Source organism: Octopus sinensis, linkage group LG1 (assembly GCF_006345805.1).
Source record: "Octopus sinensis linkage group LG1, ASM634580v1, whole genome shotgun sequence".
NCBI lineage: Eukaryota > Metazoa > Mollusca > Cephalopoda > Octopoda > Octopodidae > Octopus > Octopus sinensis.
In genome coordinates this window covers 202,455,084-202,481,433 of record NC_042997.1, presented here as the reverse complement: position 1 = coordinate 202,481,433, position 26,350 = coordinate 202,455,084, and the positions used below count along the sequence as shown (strand labels likewise).

The following is a 26,350-nucleotide window of genomic DNA, read 5'->3' as shown; positions in this document are numbered from 1 at the left end:
ACATCAGAGAAACTACTTCAGATCAGACTAGTTTCTGACTCGTTTAATTGCAAATACATTTCCTATTTCAAGTAGTTACATCTGGTGGGTATCATACAGTTGGCAAGTTCAGACAAGCAGAGACCGCTGTAGTAGGAGTAAAAGAGACAAATGGAGAATACACAGCATGCATTGGTCTCACGAAAATAAGTTTGTGAGTTTGGTTCCAGGATTGGGGAGAGTGTTTTATCCTTGAGCAAGACACTTTATTTCACATTGGGGCAACAAAATCGGTAGTGTGGTCCTAGGTACACTGAACCTGAAAACAAGATGGATAGTCATAGTTGGAAAGCTTTTTATCTTAGGTCTGCTTAGTCAGGTTAAATACCACCACATCTATGATAGCACAGCCATATGTTCATGCATATGTGATCTCCATACAACCATGATCATCCATCTGATAAACAAGCCTTTATCATCACACTATATCCATTTACTGACATACTGTATTATTTTGTCTCATTTGCTCCTATTACAATGGCCCCTGCTCCTCTGAATTTGTCAACTGTATGACATCCTCTTAATTTATCTCCCTGTCCACTTTCTATCCATGTTTGTCTGATAGCAGGGCTCCACCCACACTGGCTAAAATAAATCATTGTTTCACTCTCATGTCACACTAAACATCTCCATTATTTACTGTGACTGTTATTTTCACATCTGTACGGCTTCAAACTCAATATCATCTTCATAAACCTCACTGTGAAAGCCTGCAGTATAGTTCCTCTTTCTCAGAGTAACTAATAACAATTGTTATCAAAACAAGCGAAATATTTTGACAATTATTTAGTCTCTAAGTTAACATGAAAAATAAAACTAATTCTTTACACTCTTTTTTATAAAAGATGGCAATGTTACAAGCAAACAGAAACTTGGGAAGTAGTTTGCCAACAAATTTAGCACTAAGTCCTGTATGAGGATATTATTTAATCTCTACAGGCTGTTAACCAGCCAAACTTACCACTACCCATAATCAGGTGACATTATTATCTCATTGAGTCAAACTGACACATTCAATCTCACAACAGTTTTGTTCTTGTATCATTTTCAATCTATTAGTTGGAAACTATTTTTTTCTTTTAGACTTAAACTAATTTTTAGCCAGTGGATTTTCTGACAGAATAATATTCACTACATCATTGGAGTTTATTTAACTTCCTAGATTTTAAGAACTTACAAAGACAGAAAAAAGCTAACAGTTTACAGCTAAATATCTATATATTAGAAATATTAAAATTACTAAGTCTCTCTAAAGGAGATTACGGCAGCGTTACTAGATATTAATAGTTATCGCCATACTAATATGAGAGACTTAGTAATTTTAATATTTCTATTATTGAAAACAAGTGGATGTATTCCACTGTAACTAGGTAAATAAAATCTTCGAACAGACGGTTCTGACTATGCTGCATTGATAAAGGGCAACAACCCTGAAACATGTCTGCAGATGTCTGACTAGCAAGGTGAAGCGGCTGACCTCCCCTGTTCGAAGGTTGTAATGGACGCAGGTTCATGTGTCATATAGCTAGCTAGAGGCGGTGGCCTCTTGGAGCTAATCAGCGACAGCTTTAGTCTTATATTTAGACTGCCATATTAGTATGGCGATAACTATTAATATCTGTATATTATTTCTTTGATATTTCATTTTGTGTACAAGAATTATGGTTTGCTTTTATGATCTGTATCAGGATAATGGCTGATAAGTGAATGCTTGCATGTGTGTGTGTCTTAACTCATGTAGCATTCTGATGGAGTTGGTCATACTTACTGAGGTAGGGAATGTTTATCATGAATAGCTTCATGGTATTGGTCCTCTTCTGGAGGCATCTGTCGAGGTCTTCGTTGTGTACGTCTGAAATACAGCATTACAATAAATGGAGAGTTACCAACCCTAACAGTTTTTAGTAACCATGAGACAGAACACACATGATCCAGGTCTCCGTCACTTAAATGGAAGCGAGAGAGACACAGAGCCAAGAGAAACATTCACATTAAAAAGAAGAATAAAGGGAGGAAAAAACCCCCAAAATAATTAAAAAAAAAACAACAAGAGAAGCAATAAATAAGGTCTTGAAATTGAAATAGATTTTGATGATAAATTTATGAAACTCTGATATGGAGTGATTAAAGAAATGTGTGGATATGGAAAATAAACATGTAGGACAGTTATGGCATGAAAGAAAATGAATATACATGTCCATGATGTTGAAGGTTTGGAAAAGTTCTTCGCAAATATTGTAAGAGTGAACATGGGATATAAGTTAGTAAGTACAAACATGTACATACATTTCGATGTACATGTGGGAGAAAAAGTCCTCAATATAATCTTTTACTTGTTTCAGTCATTCCACTGTGGCCATACTTGTCTTTTATTAAGTGTGTTACTTATTCTATTAGTCTCTTTTGCTAAACCACTAAGTCATGGGGATGTAAACAAACCGGTACTGTTTGTCAAGCATAGATACAAAGACATATTCACATATGTGTATATGTGTACATATACACACACACACCCTGGGTTTCTACACAGCTTCTGTCTACTAAATTCACTCACAAGACATTTGTTGCCCAGGGGTTATTGTAAAAGACACTTTCTCAAAATGCTGCGTGGTGGGACTGAACCCAAGGTGACATGGTCGCAAAGTGAGCTGCTTAACACCACAGCCATGCCTGCCCCTATGTATAAATGTTTATACATTCATTTAAAGCTGATGATACACTCCACTGATATTCAGATTTTCTCTCAATGTTCAACCCATTTTGTCACCTGAAGGACTGCATCAAGCAGCAAAGGGATGAAGCGTCAACTTTAAATGCTGAGGAATTTATCTCTATACAAACAGACACACACACATGCAAGCACATGCCAATTGTAACAGGATGAAAGGTCTGTAACACTGGATGGGTGCAGCTCTCATCCTTTACATTAAAATATTAATCGAAGGAAAGAGTCAAGACTTTCGAATAACTTCAACAGCATAAATACTTTATTTCTGAATTTGGAATATATACATTTTTCTTCAGGGCGAATCGGCAGCTTAGGAGCTCATCGCTGTAGTCAAGTGGAGTGAGCCAATCTTATCTCTTTACTATCCACAAGGGGCCAAACACAGAGAGGACAAACAAACGGATTAAGTCAATTATATCGACCCCAGTGTGTAGCTGGTACTTATTTAATCGACCCCAAAAGGATGAAAGGCAAAGTCAACCTTGGTGGAATTTGAACCCAGAACGTAATGGCAGACAAAATACCACTAAGCATTTCACCCGGCGTGCTAACGATTCTGCCAGCTCACTGAGCCAATCCTGTCCATTCAAGCATAGTGTAGCAAGGCCACGAGGTGGCAGCTTGAGAGAGAGCTGCTAAAACACAACCGTCCTGTTTGGCTGTCAGCTTTCGAGAGGCCGAGTGAGGGAAACTTTGCTGCTGCTAGTTTTCTGCATGAGGGAACTTCCGGCAGGCCTCCCGGAAGAATCCAACTCTGCGCATGCGTGCAGGCAATTTCCAAGACGGCGTCACTACAATTCATTTAACATCCATTTCCCCCATGTTAGGATAGCTTAGACAAGAACTGGTTTCCAGGCAAGATTTTATGGCCAGATGATACTCTTCTTATAACCAACCCTTACCTGTTTTTCTGGTAAGGAATCTTTAATATTTCAAAGGTTTTCAAAAGTGTGGAACAACAGACCATAATGTCTGCAAGCAATTTAAGCAAAAGAACTACATTGCTTTTGTAGTGACCAGTGGAATATCAGTGCTCCCTCTTACACATACACACACACACACACATAGTTTCCATCTGCTAAATCCATTCACAAGGCTTGGGTCAGCCTGGAGCATGAGCAGAAGACACTTGCTCAAGGTGCTGAGCAGTAGGTTTGAACCTGTAACCTTGTGGTTGTGAAACAAACTTCTTAGCCACACAACAATGCCTGTCAGTGTGTGTGAGAGTGTGTATGTGTGTGTATGTATGTGTGTGTACGTATATATATATATAGGAAAAAAGCAACAAGAATGGATCAATATATTGGTACAATTGTTTCGTACGAGGACATCTTTAATAAAGCTACAAAAATTGCAGTAAATATAGGTGACTCGTACTCATCAGCCGAAAAAACATCTGAGATTCCCAAACATCAAAGGGGGTAATGTTACACTCGTGAAACATCATGGATAATTCTATAAAAATGAGAATTTAGATAACAAATTGGTTTCTAAGAGTTCAATTAGTATTACACAGTCATATATCAGGTTATTAAAAAGTTTTTTCAAAACAACTTAGTTTTCCAGAAAGTGAAGATAAAAATGAGGGTGTGAGTTTATCTGTATTGAAGAAAGTTTGATTCCTGGAGATCCGATGAGAGGTATCGAACTCACAGAATATGTGCTTGTCCATATATAGTTCATAGTAGGATGTTTTTTCGGCTGATGAGTACGAGCCACCTATATTTACTGCAATTTTTGTAGCTTTATTAAAGATGTCCTTGTACGAAACAATTGTACCGATATATTGATCCATTCTTGTTGCTTTTTTCCTATTTGTAATCACCCCACTTTGTCGTATGGTTAACACCATATAGATTTCCGGTGCATCCTAGTTAAGGACCATATTCATATGAATTCATTAGAACTCACTTGAATCTCAACTGCCTAAACCGTATATATATATATATATATATATATATACACACACAAATAAAACTTTTGCTGGTATATATAGGCAAGAGATGTAAACATCAGTGAGAAGCCAAGGTCCTTTGAATGAATGAAGTTCTTTGTACTTCTTACCACCCTGTATGAAGTGGAACAGTGATTGGTCTGTTCGAAGCCTACAGCCAATGCTGCTCTACTTCAACAATCCTGGTATTAAGAAAAAAATGAACTATACTTCCCCCACCCCTACTAGGTCAAATTATGCAAGCCTAGGAGGATAGATGCAAAATATGATTGTGATGGTGGTCGTGACAGTGTTTCACCCAAGATATATATATATATAATATATATACACACACAAATAAAACTTTTGCTGGTATATATAGGCAAGAGATGTAAACATCAGTGAGAAGCCAAGGTCCTTTGAATGAATGAAGTTCTTTGTACTTCTTACCACCCTGTATGAAGTGGAACAGTGATTGGTCTGTTCGAAGCCTACAGCCAATGCTGCTCTACTTCAACAATCCTGGTATTAAGAAAAAAATGAACTATACTTCCCCCACCCCTACTAGGTCAAATTATGCAAGCCTAGGAGGATAGATGCAAAATATGATTGTGATGGTGGTCGTGACAGTGTTTCACCCAAGATATATATATATATATATATATAGTTGCAGTAGTAAATTTACTTGTGGCAAATAAACAAGTTATTTGCAACATATAATTAAATATAACACCACTGCTGTTTTTTTGTATGTGGTATCATATTAGCAAATTTATCTACAGTATTTGGAGTATGTTATAGAGCAGCAATACAGCCTGCTACAATGATACAGCTATAGAGAAATTGTGTGTGTGTGTAGTAACCTACAATTACACCAATACAACATAGAGTAATGAGAGCGATGCAGAGTAACTTTTCTCTAAGCCTGCACTGTGCAGGGCTGGTGCCAAGGTATTCAATGGCCAAGAACTAGCACTACAAGGAATACTTCTCTCAGTTGTGACTGTTTACAAACACAGCCAGTAGCAGTAGTAGTAGTGGTATCTTATGATAATAAGATATTGTGTACAAAACAGTATCAATGATTTAAGTGGGGAGGATTAAAGTTTCTGCTAAAAGACTGTTCCAGTAATTACAGCTATTCTTGGTTGGCAGATATCTTTTATCTTTTACGTATTCCAGTCATTGGACTGTGACCATGCTGGAGCTTTGCCTTGACCCTAGGACTTATTTTCAAGTCTAGTGTTTATTCCATGGGTCTCTTTTGGTGAATTGTTATGTCACAAGGATGTAAACAAACCAACACTGTAGTTAAGTGGTGGTGATGGGGATGCGATAAATAAACACACACGCATGGGCTTCCACACAGTTTCCATTTACCAGATTCATTTACTTAGACATTGGTTGGCCATAGGCTATAGTAGAAGACACTTGCCCAGGATGTCGTGAAGTGGGATTGAACCTGATACCATGTGATTGCAAAGCAAATTTCTTAACCACATGGCCATACGAAGGCTAAGGTTATAAGAATAGTTTTTCCTGGCACCTCCAGGTTTTAGCACCCTCATACATAATGCTGGCCCTGTTAGTGTGCAGATCTTAGAACCAAAAGTTTTATAGCATGTATTGCAATTTTACTGCAGACATAATTTATTATTGCTTCTGTATAATTTTTAACAGGTTGTTGACCGCATCTTAGATTTGCGGCATATTTTTGTTCTAATAGCCTATAAGATGCCATTCTGTGGCTGATGAATTACTGTATTTATATATGTGTAAGATGCACTATTTTATCCTGGATGTAACTGAGAAAACTGAGGTAAAACTTATATATGGAGCAAAGGTTAAAAACATTTCATAACAGGGTTTAACATTAAATTAGGGGTGTGATTTATATACATACATGTATATAACTGACTGGACTAGTAAAGAAAACTATGTAAAGTACCTTGCCTAAGGTCTCAATGTGCAATCAGTCCAGGAATCAAAAACTGTGTTTACAATTTTGAGGCCAACATCCTAACAAACAATAGTCTTTATATGACGACTATACTTTCACAGAATATAACTAAAACTACATTATCATACATGCTTTTATTTTCTTCTAGACTGTGGGACATTTGGCTGCTATTTTTGGTTGGCTGAGTAACCACACATTTAATGCTACTGTTAGTTGTAGTATTTGACATTTTCTCAACTGGATTTCTTTTCTGCAAACTGCCATTTAAACATAACCATTAAAAAAGAAAAAAACAATTTTTGCTAATGGGAAACATTTTCTGAGGCTGTTAACCTAATTTTTGGTAACGGTTGGATAAAACTGAAACATTTTCAATGAGTTACTCTCTGTTCCTTTCCTTTATAACCAAATGTCAGGTCTATATCCATGTGCTTAAATACATGTGAATACACCATATATATATATATATATATATATATATATATATATATAATATATATATATATGTGTGTGTGCATATGTATATATATATATGGTGTATTCAAAGTAAACAAGAGAGACAGAGACAGGCAGAAACTAGGAAAATGCCACCTGTATTTGAACACTATACAAATATTCTTTTAAAAAAACTTTTCTTTTAATTTTTCTAAATTTAAATGTTTAATTATTACAGTTGAAAAAGTCACAATGACTGAAACTGGTACTGAAATGTTTTTTATAAAATTATTTTAGCATTTTCTATCTTGACTTTTTTTCCATATATATATATTATATATATATATATATATATATATATATATATATATATATGTGTGTGTGCATATGTATATATATATATGGTGTATTCAAAGTAAACAAGAGAGACAGAGACAGGCAGAAACTAGGAAAATGCCACCTGTATTTGAACACTATACAAATATTCTTTTAAAAAAACTTTTCTTTTAATTTTTCTAAATTTAAATGTTTAATTATTACAGTTGAAAAAGTCACAATGACTGAAACTGGTACTGAAATGTTTTTTATAAAATTATTTTAGCATTTTCTATCTTGACTTTTTTTCCATATATATATATATATATATATATATGAACACGTGTATACACACACACACATGTATATATATATATACACAAACACACACACACACACTAACATGTATATATAATTCTATTTGCTAATATCTTTGTGGAAGGTTTTGTTAAATTAACTCAAATATCAACACTTAAAATGTAATTTACTTTGTGTGGGAGGTTGAAAGATGTGAAGTGGATACATGTTTATCAGGCTTAAGAGAACATTCTCCTTAAGCCCCTTCAGTGTGTAACAGATACAACAAAATGAAACTGGGAAACACCAAGGCATAGATTAATAATGGAGAAATAAAAGAAATCTAAAAAAATCTGATGAAATGATTGAACATGATGTTGCTGGACATCTTCATCATCATTTTAACTCTCACTTTTCTATGCTTGCATGGGTCAGATGAAATTTGTTTAAGCATATTTTCTACATCTAGATGCTCATCCTGTCTCCAACCTTCACCTGTTATCAAGCAATGTCATATTGTCAGATGTGTTTGTCTTGGAAGAATGGAAATGAATACCATCACTTGCATGATGGTAATACCTGTTCTACAGCCTCCATGTGATGCCAAGACAAGAGTACACACACATACATGTATATATATGATGGGTTTCTTTCAGTTTCTGTCAGCCAAATACACTCACAATGTTTTGCTTGGCTTGGGGCCACTGCACAATGAAACTGAACCAAAACCACATGGTTGGGAAGAAAACTTCTTAACCACACAGCCATGCTTGCTGGGGAGTGAGGGTAAGCTGAAGAGGGTTGTATATTAAAAATGTAAGAACCGACCATTCGCTGATGAAGCAACCTTCTGATATTAAAGTGCATCAGAATGGAATTATTTTCGTAAAGTTGTGGGGAGTCAAACTTGATAAAGACACTGACTCTGAGCTAATTCTAGCCAGAGTCCAGAAGAAATGTTACATCAAACTACCACTCCCCCCTCTCCTACATTACCTATTTTATCTCTTTGTGTCATGCGTGTCATTTACAAACTGGTGGAAGATTGTTTCTCTGATTCTTATAAGATGTGAAGCCTAGGTCAGTGATCTGTCAAAATATCAAGCTATTTCATTTCTTCTTCTTCTCCTCCTCCTCCCCCTTCTTCGTCATCGTAATGGAATCTATTTGCTTAACTCTTTTGGTACCATATTTCAATTAATTTTGAGAATAATGAAGAATTTAATAAAATAATCTTGTTCTTCAGCAGGTGTTTGGAACATAAATTGACATAAGTTTTGATGGAAGGTTTTAAATTTAAATCACTTTAAAATATATAGTTTGTACCATAGGTTCTAGGCTAGACTCAAGCAGGTTGATATCAAAAGGGCTGAAAGAAAAATTTCTGGGAGGCAATTCTGCTTCTGATTAAAACAGCAGATGTAATTATTTTCTATTTTTATAAACATTGAGGACTAATCTTGATGTCCCCTAGGTGTGCATCATAACCTCGGACATCAAAAGAGGTTTTGATAGATAAATGGTTTGACAGACCTGAATCCAAATACATTGGGAAATGCTAAAGTTGCTTCAAAGCAGCTTTAACTGGAAATCCAAAGTTACCCTTTCAGGCCAACATTGATCTATCACTTATTATGGCATCAGTCCCATAGGACCACTTCTATCCTCTGCCTTCATCAATAAACCTGTCCAATGTCTGTAAGACTAGTTGTCCCTCTACATTAATGATACCATGCTCCATGCTGCCTGCACCAATTGGTTCAGCAGTTAGCCTGGTTCTGTTAGTAAATGTCTAAGTAGTGAACTCAAAAAGCTGTCAAAGAAACAATAAGTGGAACAGTAAAAATATGGAAGATTTTGTTAAAGTTTCACATGTAATGCTTCATGGTTACTTTTAGCTAAATCCCTTTGATGGAGCTTTGTTTCATTGTTAGAATCCAACATTTTCTTTATAGGAAGAATTCAAAAAATAAATAATAATCTTTCTGATTTTGGCACAAGGTGAGTAGTTTTGAAGAGGAGGGGAAAAGTCAATGACAACAACACCAACATTTAACTGCTACTTTGAAACCAGAGGGATGAAAGGCAAATTTTACCCTTGTGGAATTTGAACTCAGAACATAGTGATTTGAAAGAAACACCGCCAGACATTGTGACTGACATTCCAATGACTCTGCCATCTCACAGCCATAATAATAATAATAATAATAATAATAATAATAATAATAATAATAATAATAATAATAATAATAATAATAATAATACTTCCTACTATAAGTACAAAGCCTGAAATTTGGGAGTAGGGGACCAATCATTTACATTGATCCCAGTGTTTCACTAGTACTTAAGTTATCAACCTTGAAAGGAAGAAAGACAAAGTTGACCCTGGCAGGATTTGAACTCAGTCAGGTGAAATACTTATTTCTTTACTACCCACAAGGGGCTAAACACAGAGGGGACAAACAAGGACAGACAAACAGATTAAGTCGATTACATCGACCCCAGTGCATAACTGGTACTTAATTTATCGGCCCCGAAAGGATGAAAGACAAAGTCGACCTTGGCGGAATTTGGACTCAGAACGTAGCTGCAGACGAAATACAGCTATGCATTTCGCCCGGCATGCTAACATTTCTGCCAGCTCGCTGCCTTAAGTCAGGTGAAATACCACTAAGCATTTCGTCCAGCGTGCTGACAATTTTGCCAGCTAGCCACCTTAATAATAATAACAGCAACAATAATATACATGCTGAATAGATTTGTGTATTCATGTGCATATATGATTGTGTGTGTGTGTGTAATGCATTAGTGTAAAACACCTGTGTAACAAGATGTTTTTAAATAGTTAATAGATAAATAGTAATTAATGCAATCATTATAATATGACAATATAAGCTGGCGAGCTAGCAGAATCGTTACTGCATCAGCCAAAATGCTTAGTGACATTTTACCTGTCATTACGTTCTGAGTTCAAATTCTGCCAAGGTTGGGTTTGCCTTTCGTCCTTTCGGGTTTGATAAAATAATTACAAGTTGAGTGCTGGAGTCAATGTAATCGACTTGCTTCCTTTATCGAAATTGCTGGCCTTGTGTCAAAATTTGAAACCATTATAATATAACAATATATTTAAGGTAAAAAAAGAAAAGGAGCAAAAACATCACAAATAGAAGTTTTAAACTAGAATCCATAAATAAACAAATCAAGAATTTACTTAACAACCCTTTTGATGTCTCAGCAATGTTATTATGATTCCATAATAACATTGGAAGAAGCTAAAATTGGGTTATGATCCTAATCTTACTGACTCAACAGAATATTTTTGAGATCAGTTCTAGCTTAATGATATTGCAGGTAAATAAAATTTACTTATCATCTAAGGCTGAATCTAAAATTTTGTTATCGGCCAATGCTATATCTATCTTTTAATAATCACACCAACTCTTCAAATAAAGTATTGATGTATTTTTTTAAAAATATATATTTTGGATGAATTTTATACATTTTAATACGGATATGTAAAAACTTTATTAGGAAATCAGAGATGGGTTTATTAGAATTAAAATGGAGGTGTGTGTGTGTGTGTGTGATGTGCTTCACACATACACAGTTGATATGTAAATGCATCTTCTAAATAATCTGGAAGAAACAGATCGGAGGTATTTAAAAATGAAGCAGATGAAGGTCAGCTGGGCTGTGGAACTATGGAAGAACAATGATGCAGAAATTGATGGCAGAAAGTGATGAAAGCAAGTTTGAGAGAGCATCAACTATGAAAGCAAGCTCAGCAGGAAAAGAGATGATAGTTACATTCTGACAATTCAAGAAAGGAAGCTCTGAAAGCCACAACAGCATCAATATAGCAAAAAAAAAAAAAAAAGCATGTAAAAAGCAGATGGGATGTCATGAGGGAATGGTAAGAAGAATATTCTGTAGATGAAAGTGGAGATAATAGGTTGGTTATCTCCAGTAGCCAATAGACGTATCAAAGACAGGGAAGAATTTGTTGATTACCTTTTACATTGACATATAAGAAGTCCCAGCAATGAAAAGACAACGAGCAGAACTCCAGCAGCAGCACCAGTAAGAATGGGAAATGGTATGGTAATGGTTGACCATCCATAACTATCTGCAACAGATAAAATAAGACGGCACAATGAAGTCAATATTTATCTTTACTCGGGTCAAACATTTTAGGATGATTTATCATTGTTATTCTTGTTTGGCTCCAGGTCAACATGGTTCGTTATCACAGTCGTTTATTGTCCATTTCCCATGCTGGCATGGGTTGGACAGATTGACAGGAGCTGGTAAGCCGAGAGCTGCACAAGGCCCCAGTCGTCTGTTTCGGCATGGTTTCTTTGGCTGGATGCCCTTCTTAACACCAACCACTTTACAGAGTATACAGGGTGCTTTTTATGGGGCACCAGCACAAGTGCTTTGTATATGGCACCAGCACTCTTAGTACCAGGAAGAAACAAAAAGCACTCAGGACCCCTGTAAAATGACTGGTGTTGGAAGGGCATCCAGCTGTAAAAACCATGCCAAAACTGATTGAGCAGTTGTTTTAGTAGCCAGTTGTAATGGTGCAGCTGAGACAGCACCTTCCTGGACAGAAGCAATGCTGTATGATGTCACTTTTAGCATATTATCTATTCTCTTCTTCATGAATAGAGTATATTATATCACAACACAGTTCTATATTTAAGAGATGAGGAATTATGTACATTATTTACATTTGATGGATATTTGTCCTCATCTTATTTATTGTTAACACAAAGTTTTGACTGATATACACTCCAGCCTTCATCAGGTGTCTTGGGGAAATTATTATCATTCACGGCGGCGGTGACGACGACGACGACAACAACAACATCATTGAAAAATACCTCAGGAATGAGAACCCTTGTTCGAAATTTCCCCAAGACACCTGATGAAGGCTGGAGAATATATCAGCTGAAACGTGTTAACAACAAACAAGATGAGGACAAATATCCGTCAAATGTAAATAATATATCATCTTTTAAGTTTTTTGGTAAGTTTGTCACAGGTAAAGAAGGTCTGGAAGAGTTTCAGTAGTGGTTTTGCAGGAGTTAAATAACTGGTAAACCATCAGGGACATTGAATTACAGATCTAACTCATTTTTGCCAGCTGAGCGAACAGAAGCAAAGTGAAATAAAGTGTCTTGTTTAAGGACACAACACACTGCCAGGAATCGAATCCATGACCTTACATTTGTGAGCCAGATACCCTAACCACTGAGCCATGCACCTTATTATTAACATAAATCATTAACATAAGTTATTAACATAAATCATTAACATAAGTTATTAACATAAATTATTAACATAAATTCTGAGTTTATATCATTGTCTTCCATAGAGAAACTTTTGGGTTGATTTTATTTCAGGATCTCCTTTTGAACTGATTTCTAAATAGCTTTGTAAAAGTTCAATTTAGAAAGAGCTCTGGTGCCTCCTGTGTGCTATACAGGTCTGATTAGTTTTGGACCATTTATGGCCTGACAAAATTATTGGCAACACCTCCACATTGCGGGTAGTTACATGTTATTAGGGAAGTAGATATTGAAGACGTTGCAGCTCAAGGTTAGGAATGGTATTATTTGCTCCATGAACACCGTCTTGGAGAGATCAAGTAGAGACTCTGTGATATTCCTAAGATTATTGCTGCCTTCTGGCCATTTGATGTTGGGGCAGTTGGAGTTGCCCAGCAGAAGTGCATACATATATATATTCTTCAATACATATACAAACATCATCATTATCATTTAACGTCTGTTGTCCATGTTGGCATGGGTTGGACGGTTTGACCAGGGTTGGTAAGCTGGAAGGCTGCACCAGACTCCAGTCTGATTTGGCATGGTTTCTGTGGCTGAATGCCCTTCCTAATGCCAACCACTCCGGGAGTGTAATGGGTGCTTTTACATGCCACTGGCACAGGTGCCATTTGTGTGACACCAGTATCTGCCACGACTGCAATTTTACTTGGCTTGATGGGTCTTCTTCTCAAACACAGCATAATGCCAAAGATCTTGGTCATTGCCTCTATGAGGCCAAACACATGAAAGGAGATTTTCACGTGCCACTGGCATCAGCCACTTTGCCTCTGTGAGGTCCAACCCTCAGTGCTTTTTATGTGCCACCAGTATCAGCCATGACTGTGATTTCACTTGGCTTGATGGGTCTTTTCAAGTGCAGCATGTCACCAAAGGTCTCGGTCTCAAGTCATTGTGTCTGTGAGGCCCAAAGTTTGAAGATTATACTTCACCAACTTGTCCCATGTCTTTCTGGGTTTACCTCTACCACAGGTTCCCTCCACAGCTAGAGATCAGCACTGCTTTATACAGTTGTCCTTGTCCATACACATCACATGACCATACCAGCTCAGCCATCTCTCTTGCACATCACATCTGATGCCTCTTATGCTCAACTTTTCTCTCAAGATGCTTACACTCTGTCGAACATGCACATCCAGAAAAGCATACTAGCTTCATTTCTTTCAAGCCTATGTATGTCCTCAGCTGTCACAGCCCAATTTTTCACTGCTGTGTAGCAAAGCTGTTTGTGCACAGGCATCATACAATCTGCCTTTCATTCTGAGGGAAAGGGCCCTTTGTTGCCAGCAGAGGTAGGACCTCTCTGAATTTTGCTCAGCCTAATCTTATTCTCATAGCATCCACATCCATTAACTTGGTCACCTAGATAACAGAAGCTACCTACTACCCACAGCTTACTCCACTGGCAGTTGATGGAGTCTATTTTCTGTACATTTCTAGTGTTTATTGTACCTGTGCATCTTCCACATACAAAAACTAGTCTCCCTGTTAACCCCTCTCTGGTATTGCTGCACCTCTTATGTAACCATAGATTATATCAGGTACATCTTATGTCATTTCTACCTACACCCTGTCTATAGATCGAGCAGGGCCATCAACCTGAGGGGATTTGTGATTTGTCTGCCTTCCTACTTACTAAGATTTTGGTTTTGGCTAGGTTAATTCTAAGGCCCTTCGATTCTAGACCTTGCTTCCATACCTGAAATGTCTTACACACACATACACACACACACACAATTATTATAAAGAAAATACATATAAGTTAACACCACATCATTATCTCTCCAAGAAATACTTACCAAGTGTTGGTGGAGCTAATGTCACAGCCACTTCTCTCAGTTCTATAATTTCTATCCATACAAATAGTGACCTGTTGACCAAAACAAATTAAAAAGCATTGATATTAGAGAAAAGTCTCAGTGACAAATGAAGAAATGAACAAAAGACAAACAGAACATCAAAGCGCCATACTGACTTTGTTTTTGGAATAACATCATTGTCGCTGGCAATGACCCATAGGGTGTAGTTTCCAATATCATTCTCTTGGATTGCATTTTGCAGTTGAAGAGATCCTGTTTGTTTATTGAGTTCAAATAACCATTTAGTCTGAAATCAAAAGTCATCACTATTATTGCATATATACAGACAAACATCTATAGTTACATGAGTTACATAATCACCTTCATTAGCTTACAGCTGTTTCAGCACTAAGAAACATTGCACCCAGAGCTGAGTGTTTGTGCAACAGTACATAGCTTCCTTGGAGCCTTTTCTTACAACTAATGAAAGTGATTAAGTAACTCCTGTTCTTTACTCATTCACTGGTTGATATTATGCTTTGTACTTACTGAAAGTTTTATCCTAACACATAAGTATATTGAGATCTAACAACTGATTACTAGTAACACTATGCCTAAACAATTATATATATATATATATATATATGTATTCTTTTATTCTTTTTTTCTTTTACTTGTTTCAGTCATTTGACTGTGGCCATGCTGGAGTACCGCCTTTATTTGGGCAAATCGACTCCAGGACTTATTTTTTGTAAGCCTAGTACTTATTCTGTTGATCTCTTTTGCTGAACTGCTAAGTTATGGGGATGTAAACGCACCAGCATCGGTTGTCAGGCAGTGTGTGTGTGTGTGTGGGGGGCAAACAGACACACACACATCATCATCGCTTAACGTCCGTTTTCCATGCTAGCATGGGTTGGACGGTTCGACCGGGGTCTGGTAAGCCATGGAGACTGCATCAGGCTCTAATCTGATCTGGCAATGTTTCTACAGCTGGATGTCCTTCCTAATGCCAACCACTCCATGAGTGTAGTGGGTGCTTTTTACGTGCCACTGGCACAGGTGCCAGAGCAGGCTGCCAAACGGCCACGATCGGTTGGTGCTTTTACGTGTCACTGACATGGACTATCACTGACACACACACATATATATATAAAATACAAAACGGGACAAGAACACAAAACATCCGGACAGTTAGGTGATACAAAAAAGGGACAACAAAACATCCAGATAGACGATACAAAGAAAACAAGAACTGGTCATTCGATGTTTTCTTTCCTCAGTCAATCACCAGATTATCTTTGCAATTTCGGCTGATTATACTTGAGATTGCTCCAATCTGGCCAGCTCCAAGGAAAAACTAAGCTAAAAGCACTAGATTTCTTGGAAGAAAGCAGCTATGCTTCTTTCAGTTTCCATCTACCAAATCCACTTATAAGGCTTTGGCTGGCCCAAGGCTATAGTAGAAGACACTTGACCAAGGTGCCATGCAGTGGGACTGAACCCGGGACTGAGTGGTTGGTAAGCAGGCTACTTACCACACAGCCACTCCTGCACCTATATATATATATATATTTTTTTCTCCCCTTGTTTTTTCTGTGTCCCTTTCTGTAGAAGAGCGTAGGCTCGAAACGTAAAAGACTTTTTCTATTCCTGAGCATTATACTAATACATCTGTTTGTTTTGTACACCACCTGTCTTCGTCTTTTGTTTTTTTCGTAAACTCTCCCTATATATATATATATATATATATATATATATATACACACACACACACGAGTGAGTGGACAAATAAAAGAAAAGGCCATTCAGTACATTTAGAAGGAGTTACATGTATTATTTAAAACAGCTTGATTTAGTTTCAATTCTACTTCAAGCTTCACAGGCCTCTAATGGAACTCAACTTCTTCAAGCTTCTGGAGTGGCTGAATGAAGAGGTCCAGGTGTGTGCATGTATGGCTTTGCACACATGCACACACACACATTTCTGTGTTCAGATATGGTTTTATGAACTTAATCATTAAAAACCATGGAAATATAATAAATTTACAGAAACAAAATTATAACTTAGTCCCAGAAGAATCCTTAATCTCATTCCACAGTCAACAACAAAACTTTACCATTATTTTTATTCGATTAATGACAAGACAGAGGATTTAGCCTAAACTTTTAGGTCTATATTTTTAACTAGCACTATGACCCAGCAACGCTGGGTCATAGTGCTAGTGCATGCATATACAGCTGTATGCGTGCACACATACACGCGAGTACTGTCCAAATCTCTGACCAATCACATACAGCTAGCTGGTATTCAATTGGCGTATCAAGTTTCGGGCATTTTGATTGGGTTTTGGATAGAAAATTCACAAAAAAAGTCACTTCTATTGATTTTTTAATGGCTTTGCGGGCTGACTTGGGAAATGTAAAGATGTGCACGACCACCCATGGACAGTTTTGAATGACCATAGAAACTGAAAAATTGTGGATTTGTATAAAGGATACACACACAGACAGACATTTTGCGGTTTATATATATAGAGATTAGATCAAAATAAACATCAGGATTTCATTAGAACCCTGTGCATAGTTTTACTGATCTGACCAAAACCATTAGAATAAGGATGGAATAAGATTGCATTGAATGCCAGGGCTGGCTGATTAAACATAAAACTTTACTCACCTTCGCACTATTTGTTTGCATGGAATAGGTAATGTTTTCACTTGAGCCTTTATCACCATCGATTGCAGTAAACTGGAACAGGTTTGCTCCAATTGAAGTGTTTTCTGATATTGACAGAATCAAGGGATCAGTAACACCTGGAAAAATAAAGAATAGTTAGACTCTGTGGCAACTAGACTCTCTCTTTCTCTCTCTCATACACACACAACACACATTAAGTTGAGTTCTATATCACAACCGACAGAAACAAAAGTGACTTGTGAACAATGAGTATTACCAGTGATTTAACCCCTAGTCCTCCTCCTTTATTGACCCTCTTCCAGGCTGGTGCGAGTTTGTCTGGTTTAACAAACTCTAATGGATCTGATGACAACACTGTGTCCCAATGTCAGCTTTGGAATGGTTTTTATGGGTAGACATCCTTCATCATCATTGTTTAATGTCTGTTTTCTGTGCTAGCATGGGTTGGACAGTTCGACCGGGGTCTGGGGAGCCAGGAGGCTGCACCAGGCTCTAGTCTGATCTGGCAGTGTTTCTACAGCTCTGATGCCCTTCCTAACTCCTACCACTCTGTGAGTGTAGTGGGTGCTTTTTACGTGCCAAGAGAGGCTGGCAGCAGCCATGATCAGTTGGTGCTTTTTACGTGCCACCGGCACAGAAACCAGTCAAGGCGGAGCTGGCATCAGCCACGTTCGGATGGTGCTTTTTACGTGCTGCCAGCACAGGTATCACAACTACAATTACCTTTCCTTGTGGCACCAGCACCAGTGGAGTCACCATGTAACTCACAAAATTATGCTCCTTTTCAACATTGTTGGGTTACAGTAGAGAGGGAGGTAGCTCCATTCTAGGAGATGAGGGGATAAAGTATGAAAGAAAGGATAGAAGAGAACAGATTTCTGGTAGTAAAGTAGCTACATGGCTACTCGTATTGTTGAAGAGGGAGTGGGAGTAACTGAGGGCAGAACTGGAAAGATAGATTCTGCATTTTGTCAGCTTGCCACCTTATGTCGTCGTCATCATCATCATCATCATTTTCCATGCTAGCATGGGTTGGACGATTTGACTTAGGACTGGCGAACCAGATGGCTGTACCAGGCTCTCTTCTTCTAGGAATGAAAAAAAACTTTCCTTTGACAGCAGTTTGGTCAATATCAAATGGAACTCAAGATAACAAGTTTGAAAAACTTACCAATGAAGTGTGGTTGGTAGAAATTGGTATTGTTGGAGATCATTTTTACACGGATATAAATTTCATCTCTTCCTGACTGTTTTGTTGCTTTCTCAAGGGGAGCAACATTTCGAGCTCTGTAGGAAAGCTGAACAAAGACAATAATAATAATAATAATAATAATAGTAGCAATAATGAGTATTTCAAATTTTGGCCCACGGTCAGCTATTTAAGGTTAAGGGTGTTAGTTGATAACATTGATCCCAGTGCTCAAGTGATACTTTTTTTATTGACCCCAAAAAGATGAAAGGCTATGTTGACCTTGGCAGGATTTGAACTCAGAACATAAAAAGAAGCCAGAAGAAATGCTACTGAGTATTTTGTTTGATGTGCTAATGAAGTTTGTTGTTGTTTGTTCCTTCCTGAGTCATGTCTGGCTCATAAGGGCCGGTTTCCTGGTTTCATTGGCATATAGGTTCTCCACCTGGACAGGACGCTGGTCCATTGCAGGTGAGCTGCTAGATGCAGGAGGAAAGAGTGAGAGAAAGGTGTGGTGAAAAACTCAGCAGAGGTTCACCATTACCTCCTGTCGGAGCCGCATGGAGCTTAGAGGTGTTTTGCTCACAAACACACACATCGCCCGGTCTAAGATTCAAACCCGCGATCCCACTGCTCTAACCACTAGGCCATGTACCTCCATGCTAATGAAGCTTACTGCCTTTAAATGTCTTCTGATTCAGATACAAGGCCAGTAATTTTGAGGGGTGGGGGTTAGTCAATTACACTCCCCACCCGCCCTGCCCCGAGTAATGAAAGGTAGAAACTGTCCCCAGCTTACCATTTTAATTTGAAACAGTTTTATTTTACTTTAAAAATGTTCAGAATTATTTTCGACACAATACGCAAACATTATCCACTGCTATTGATATTCTCTCTCTTTTACATTTTTCAGTCATTGGACTGCGGCCATGCTGAGGCCCCACCTTGAAGAACTTTTAGTCAACCAAATCACTACCTGCACCACTCCATAGTACTTATTTTTATTAAAGCTTCTGTCAGGTTCTTTTTGCTGAACTTTCAAGTTATGGGGACGTAAACAAACCAACATTGGTCGTCAAGTGATGGTGGGGGACAAACACATACACACACATGACAGGCTTCTTTCAGATTCTGTCTACCAAATCCAGTCAGAAGGCTTTGGTTAGCTCAGGGCTATAGTAAAAGACACTTTTCCAAGGTGCCATGCAGTGGGACTGAACATAGAACCATGTGGTTGGGAAGCAAGCTTCTTACCACACAACCATGCCTGTACCTACAGTTATTTAGTCTCAGGCCATGCACAATCCAGCAGGCAGATGACAACGGTCAAGCACTACATAGTCCAATGTATATACTAAATTATTTTCAGACAGTGGAGCATGATCTAAGAGTGATTTAGTTGCTATTTTTGGACTTTGATTTGTATATACTTTACTGAAGTGGAGGCTATCATTAAGATATTTTAGAACTTACATTAGCCTGAGCTAGTTTTCCTTTTAAGATTCTTAATTTGAATAAAATAACTAGGAAAGTGGAATCTTGCCTTTCCTTGAAATAAATCAAGAAATGTAGACATGGTTTGGGTTAGGTTTAGAAGAACTTACAAGTGCAACACTGAAATTTTCTGGTCTCCAACTGCTTGTCGGTAAAGGTTTTTTGATGATAAGTTTGCGTAAGTCTTTGCTGACGGAGAATACCTCATCAAACAATGCTGTCATCTCTGGATCTTCGTTGGGTACAAACTGTACACTGTATTTCACCTTAGCATTCTGACCTTCATCAGGATCTAAGGCTTCTGGAAGCCACCATTCTTTGTTTCCTTGTGTATTCTGTAAAATATAAAACGTACAATCAGGGCTTCCTAAAATCATTGATATTGCTTCAAAAGAAAAGCAAAATAAAAATATTGTAAGAGAACATTTAAAATTGTAGCTGACCATGTATTGTAGATTCCAGAGTATTTTCATATTGGTTTCAAATTTTGGCACAAGGCCAGCAATTTCGGGGGAGGGGTAAGTCGATTACATTGATCCCAGTGTTCAACCGGTGCTTATTTTATTGACCCAGTAAGGATGAATGACAAAGCTGACCTCGGCAGAATTTGAACCCAGAACATAAAGATGAATAAAATGCTGCTAAGCATTTCACCCAGTGTGTTAATGATTTTGCCAGCTGGCTGTCTTTGAGTATTTTCCTATTAAGAGCAAACCTGTTTTGGTACCATCTTACCCCAGACTGCTTCTGGTTCTTTCATACAAAACAGTTTTAAATAGTTATATTTTACCCTTTAAGCATTCAGATTACTCTTTTAAATATAATGCTTATTGTTTTGAATTAATCATGCATCATCTTGTGGTTTTGATGTGATGGTTTATTTGTAGGTGTGAGAGGCTGGATCTGGCCAGTTTGAACATAAAACACATTGAATATTTGGCCTTGGTATATGAGTGGTTTAAAAGCTAAAGGGTCGAGTTAAAACTGTCCATTATAATTTTTTGCAAAAAACCCACATTTTGTTATATTATAAAAAAAACAACAGAAACAAATGTCATATTGATTTCTTTAATGCAAAGAAGGACAGACAAAAGAATTAAGTCGATTACATCGACCCCCAGTGCGTAACTGGTACTTATTTAATCGACCCCGAAAGAATGAAAGGCAAAGTCGACCTCAGTGGAATTTGAACTCAGAATGAAACAGCAGGCGAAATGCTGCTAAGTAATTCGCCCAGTGTGCTAACGATTCTGCCAGCTTGCCACCCTGAAACAAATGCCATATTAATTAATGAAAAAGGAAGTGTTTTTCATTAGAGTTAATTAGTTTCCATTAAAGAATGGGATAAAGGAAAATATGGCAGAATTGTTGGAATGTCCAACAAAATGCTTTTGGTGTATGTGTATTTGTCCTGGCTCTTTATGTTCTGAGTTCAAACCCTGCTGTTGCCAATTTTGTTTTTTTTTTCTTCTGGAAGTCAATAAAAATAATGCATCTACAAAGTAAAAAAAAAAACCAAGTTGTCCATAGCTGCCACTTGCAACTTCGCTAAGGTAGCATGTACTAAGCTTTCATTAACTGTTTTAGATGCCTAATTAGTCAGAAGCAGATACAGACACCTTCTTGCCTCCTTCTTTCCTTTGACCCAGCAGAATATCCAGGATGTGTGTGTGTGTGTGTGTGTGTGGTGTGTGTGTGTGTGAGAGAGAGAGGTGGTGGTGGGTCTTGACTCAGCGGTTGACTTGTGCTCATTTTTAGCTGTGTAGACTGGAGGATTGTGAAATGAAGTACATTACTCAAGGGCACAATGTGTGGACCTGTGCAGGAATTGAACCCACCAATAAAGTATTAAAGTTGATATAAGGCGCAGGAGTGGCTGTGTGGTAAGTAGCTTGCTAACCAACCACATGGTTCCGGGTTCAGTCCCACTGCGTGTCATCTTGGGCAAGTGTCTTCTGCTATAGCCCCGAGCCGACCAATGCCTTGTGAGTGGATTTGGTAGACGGAAACTGAAAGAAGCCTGTCGTATATATGTATATATATATGTGTGTGTATGTGTTTTTGTGTCTGTGTTTGTCACCCTAGCATTGCTTGACAACCGATGCTGGTGTGTTTACATCCCCGTCACTTAGCGGTTCGGCAAAAGAGACCGTTAGAATAAGTACTGGGCTTACAAAGAATAAGTCCCGGGGTCGATTTGCTCGACTAAAGGCAGTGCTCCAGCATGGCTGCAGTCAAATGACTGAAACAAGTAAAAGAATGAAAGAATAATCAACATCTCCACTCCAACACCACTAAAAGAGTCTATCCTTGTCTCTGTACTAGAAGCAGTAAATATTTTGTAGTCTGATGTTTGCACAATAAAGAGTTATCGAAAGAAAAACTCAAACTTACTTGAGGTATTTCAATGACGTATGTCATGTTATATCCTACAAAATCTGGAATATTGTCATTGATATCACTAATATTTACAAGAAGCAGTGTAGAGCCGGTTTTGGGTGGAAGTCCATTATCCACAGCATAAACAGTCAGCGATGCTTGAGAAATATTCAAAGTGTCTCTGTCTATTTTATTCTTCACACTGATCCAACCAGAAGATGAAATGCTGAAATAATCTGAAATAACAAAAATATATTGCTGACAGTTAATAGCCAATAATATTACATAATAATGGTTTCAAATTTTGGCACAAGGCTATCAATTTTAGGGGAATATTTAAGTTGACATCATCATCCTCAGTGTTCCACAGGTATTTATTTTATTGACCCAGAATGGATAAAAGCGAAAGTTGACCTCAGCTGTATTTGAACTCAGAACATAAAGACAGACAAAATGATATTAAGCATTTTGCCTGATTTGCTAATAATTCTGTCAGCTCACAACATCATCATCATCATCGTTTAACGTCTGCTTTCCATGCAAGCATGGGTTGGACGATTTGACTGAGGTCTAGCGAACCAGATAGCTGCACCAGGCTCCAATTTGATTTGGCAGAGTTTCTACAGCTGGATGCCCTTCCTAACGCCAACCACTCCGAGAGTGTAGTGGGTTCTTTTACGTGCCACAGGCACGGGGGCCAGTCAGGCAGTACTGGCAACGGCCACACTCAAATGGTGCTTTTTATGTGCCACAACCTTAACAATAATAATAAATGCCCTGATGCAGTACCAGGCAGTGACTCTCATGGCGTCTGATCTTAACTGATTGGAAGTGTTATCATGTACATTGTCTTGGTATAAAAAGATGGGCTATATCATGTACATTGTCTTGGTATAAAAAGATGGGCTACAGTAAATATTCTGCTCAATAGATCACATTGGAGCCTGGCGCAGCCTCCTGGCTTGCCAGTCCTTAGTCAAATCTTCCAACCCATGCCAGCATGGAAAGCACACATTAAATGATGATGATGATGCTGATGAATACCACAGATTTGTTTGTCAGTTGCTTGACCTTAATCAGTTGAGCATATCCCTTAGCATCTGATGATATGTGCATCTCTGATCACAAGCAGAAGTAGAGGAGCATCATGGCCATGTGTTGAGAGGAATTCTTTGGGGTTCGAATAATTCACCCCTGGAAACATTGGTGTTCCATTCATCATCCTTAAACAACCCTTATTCAGGGACCTTTTGAACAAGATGGGCTACTGAAACTGAAGAAAATTATAACTGGGCCCCATCTGAAAGGTCATGTGTTGCTTAATTTGATATGAAGTCACCATGTCATGCACATATGCTTGAGATGCATGTGCCTGGTGAATCCTTATCAGATGGGTAGTCATGATGGGTATATTGAACTTTGTATATTTGTACCCCAGCATCACTTGGAGTACTTACTGGCATCTCTCTCAATAATAATAATATAGACACAGGCGTGGTTGAGTGGTTGTGAAGCTTGGTTCCCAACCACATAGTTTCAGGTTCAATGTTGTTTTATGCTGGGAATTTTAGAGGTAATATTTTATGGGAAAATAGCCTTGATGCCAACAGTCTTAAACACCCCTCATCACTTGCAAAGATATAGTGTATCTTTTCTAAAAAGCAAGATACACTTAGTGAAATATTAGTATTTTTTAAATAGTCATATATCTATTCTGAAATATTACAAAGATGATGAACTATGGCACAAAGCAAAAAAAAACAAACAAACAAAATCAACAATATTTTAAGAAAATAAGAAAATTGACTTAAAAAGTAAGAAATATACAGATAAGTCTTTAACTCTTTAGCATTCAGATTAGTTTGTCAAATATAAAGTTTATTTATTCATGTTTTGAATTAATCATGTATTATCTTGTAATTTTGAGATTTTGATGATGGGGTTGTATACTTTTAGTATGACATTGTAGGGTAGGTGTGAGAGGCTGGATCTGGTCAGTTTGGACATAAAATCAAGTAGAATATTTAGGCTGGAGACGGCCAGTTTAAAAGCTAAAGGGTTAAGCTTTTAAAACTAGTTTACCTGTCCAATTCACTGTACTTTCTGCATTTGAGGAGCTGAGAAGATGATACGCTATTTTATCATCTGGGTCTTCATCACTTGCTCTAAGTTGCAGGAACTTACGTATAACCTTTTCCTCAGTAACATTAGCCCGAAATACAGACAAGGTAAACTTGGGCGCATGTTGGTTGAGCTGAATAACTTCAATATGTACCTGAAATAGAAAGAAAAATGGGTGGAGGATTATTAAAAGGAGGAGTTTTCAGGAATGGTAACACAGTTCTTATGTGAGCTTAACATACTGAGGGACACCTGCTACATAGAAAATAGACAGTAAAGTGTGCACTAGCTCATTTGATGTAGTAAGCCAAGAAATTTTAATTATTTAATTATTTGAAATTACATCTACAGTAATAAAAAGACAAATTCAGAGGCATGGGTGTGTGGATAAGAAGCTTGCTTTGCAACTATGTCATTTTGGGCTCAGTCTCACTGTGTGGAAGCTCATCATATACACACACACATGTATGTATGTATGTGTCTGTGGTAGTATCAGGCATACAAAAAATAAGTGTTAAGGTCAATTTGTTCAACTATGCTCTTCAAGGCAGTGCCCAAGAATGGCCACAGTCCAATGAATGAAACCAGTAAAAGACAAAAAATATCTAATCAATTCTGGTCCATAAAGGTAGGGGAGACAACCCTTGGAATTGAAATGATCTAAAAATAAACTGCTGAGGAGACTCTGATCTGGACTTTTATAAATATAATTTTGTCCCAAACAAAGCTTGAGTCTACTGTAGCATAAGGGCAACAACTCTGGATGTATTTGTAACTGTCTTATTCAGCCTCCTCAGTAACATGCAGGCATGTCAAGCATTACCATAATGATGGCAGAAATTACCCAGGAATGCATTCATATAAAAACATAATAGTCAAGTTGGGGACCATGAGTAAGCATCAAAAATTAGTTTTCCTTTCCTTCGCATTTAACCCTTTAGCATTTAAACTGGCCTTGTTCGGTCCAAAAATTCTGTTTTATATTCAAAACAGCCAGATCTGGCCTCTTACACCTATCCTAGTCATTCTAAAAATAAACAATCACATCATCGAAATACTGAAGCTATGAGATGATGATGCATGACTAATTCAAAACTATGTGAATAAATAAGCATTACAATTCATCATCATTTAATGTCCATTTGAATAGCTTGACAGGAACTAGTAAGGTCAGGGGCCACATCAGGAGTCACAGCTTGTTTTGGCTTGGTTTCTACAGCTGGATACCCTTCCTAATGCCAAATACTTTACAGAGTGTACTGGGTGCTTTTTATGTGGAACCAGTAGCAACACCAGTGGAGGCGCAATGGCCCAATGGTTAGGGCAGTGGACTCGCGGTTGGAGGATCGCGGTTTCGATTCCCAGACCGAGCGTTGTGTGTGTTTATTGAGCGAAAACACCTAAAGCTTCACGAGGCTCTGACAGAGGGTGGTGGCGACCCCTGTTGTACTCTTTCGCCCCAACTTTCTCTCACTCTTTCTTCCTGTTTCTTATCCCTGACTTCCTATGCAACCACTGAGTCTGGATGCACATTCATCTGTCCGTCGATGCTTTCGGTGTCGGGGATTGACCTGCTTTCTCTTCTGCAGGTCTTACGAATAGCAAA

General features: G+C 37.8%; 1 protein-coding gene across 5 annotated transcripts in view; it reads right to left on the bottom strand.

Annotated features, from left to right (window-relative positions):
- Positions 1 to 26,350, bottom strand: part of LOC115232327 (protocadherin Fat 4-like) — a 648,900-nt gene that overhangs the window by 10,998 nt on the left and 611,552 nt on the right. For 4 of the 5 annotated variants that reach the window (XM_036508327.1, XM_036508328.1, XM_036508334.1 and 1 more), the window contains exons 24-32: positions 24,706 to 24,898; positions 22,639 to 22,859; positions 20,355 to 20,579; positions 18,733 to 18,859; positions 17,541 to 17,677; positions 15,037 to 15,167; positions 14,861 to 14,931; positions 11,719 to 11,833; positions 1,808 to 1,891 (exon numbers count right to left, since the gene is read on the bottom strand). In XM_036508327.1, the coding sequence (XP_036364220.1) occupies positions 1,808 to 1,891; positions 11,719 to 11,833; positions 14,861 to 14,931; positions 15,037 to 15,167; positions 17,541 to 17,677; positions 18,733 to 18,859; positions 20,355 to 20,579; positions 22,639 to 22,859; positions 24,706 to 24,898 (1,304 nt within the window). The remainder of the gene's footprint in view (positions 1 to 1,807; positions 1,892 to 11,718; positions 11,834 to 14,860; positions 14,932 to 15,036; positions 15,168 to 17,540; positions 17,678 to 18,732; positions 18,860 to 20,354; positions 20,580 to 22,638; positions 22,860 to 24,705; positions 24,899 to 26,350) is intronic. The other variant, XM_036508341.1, reaches the window with a different exon arrangement.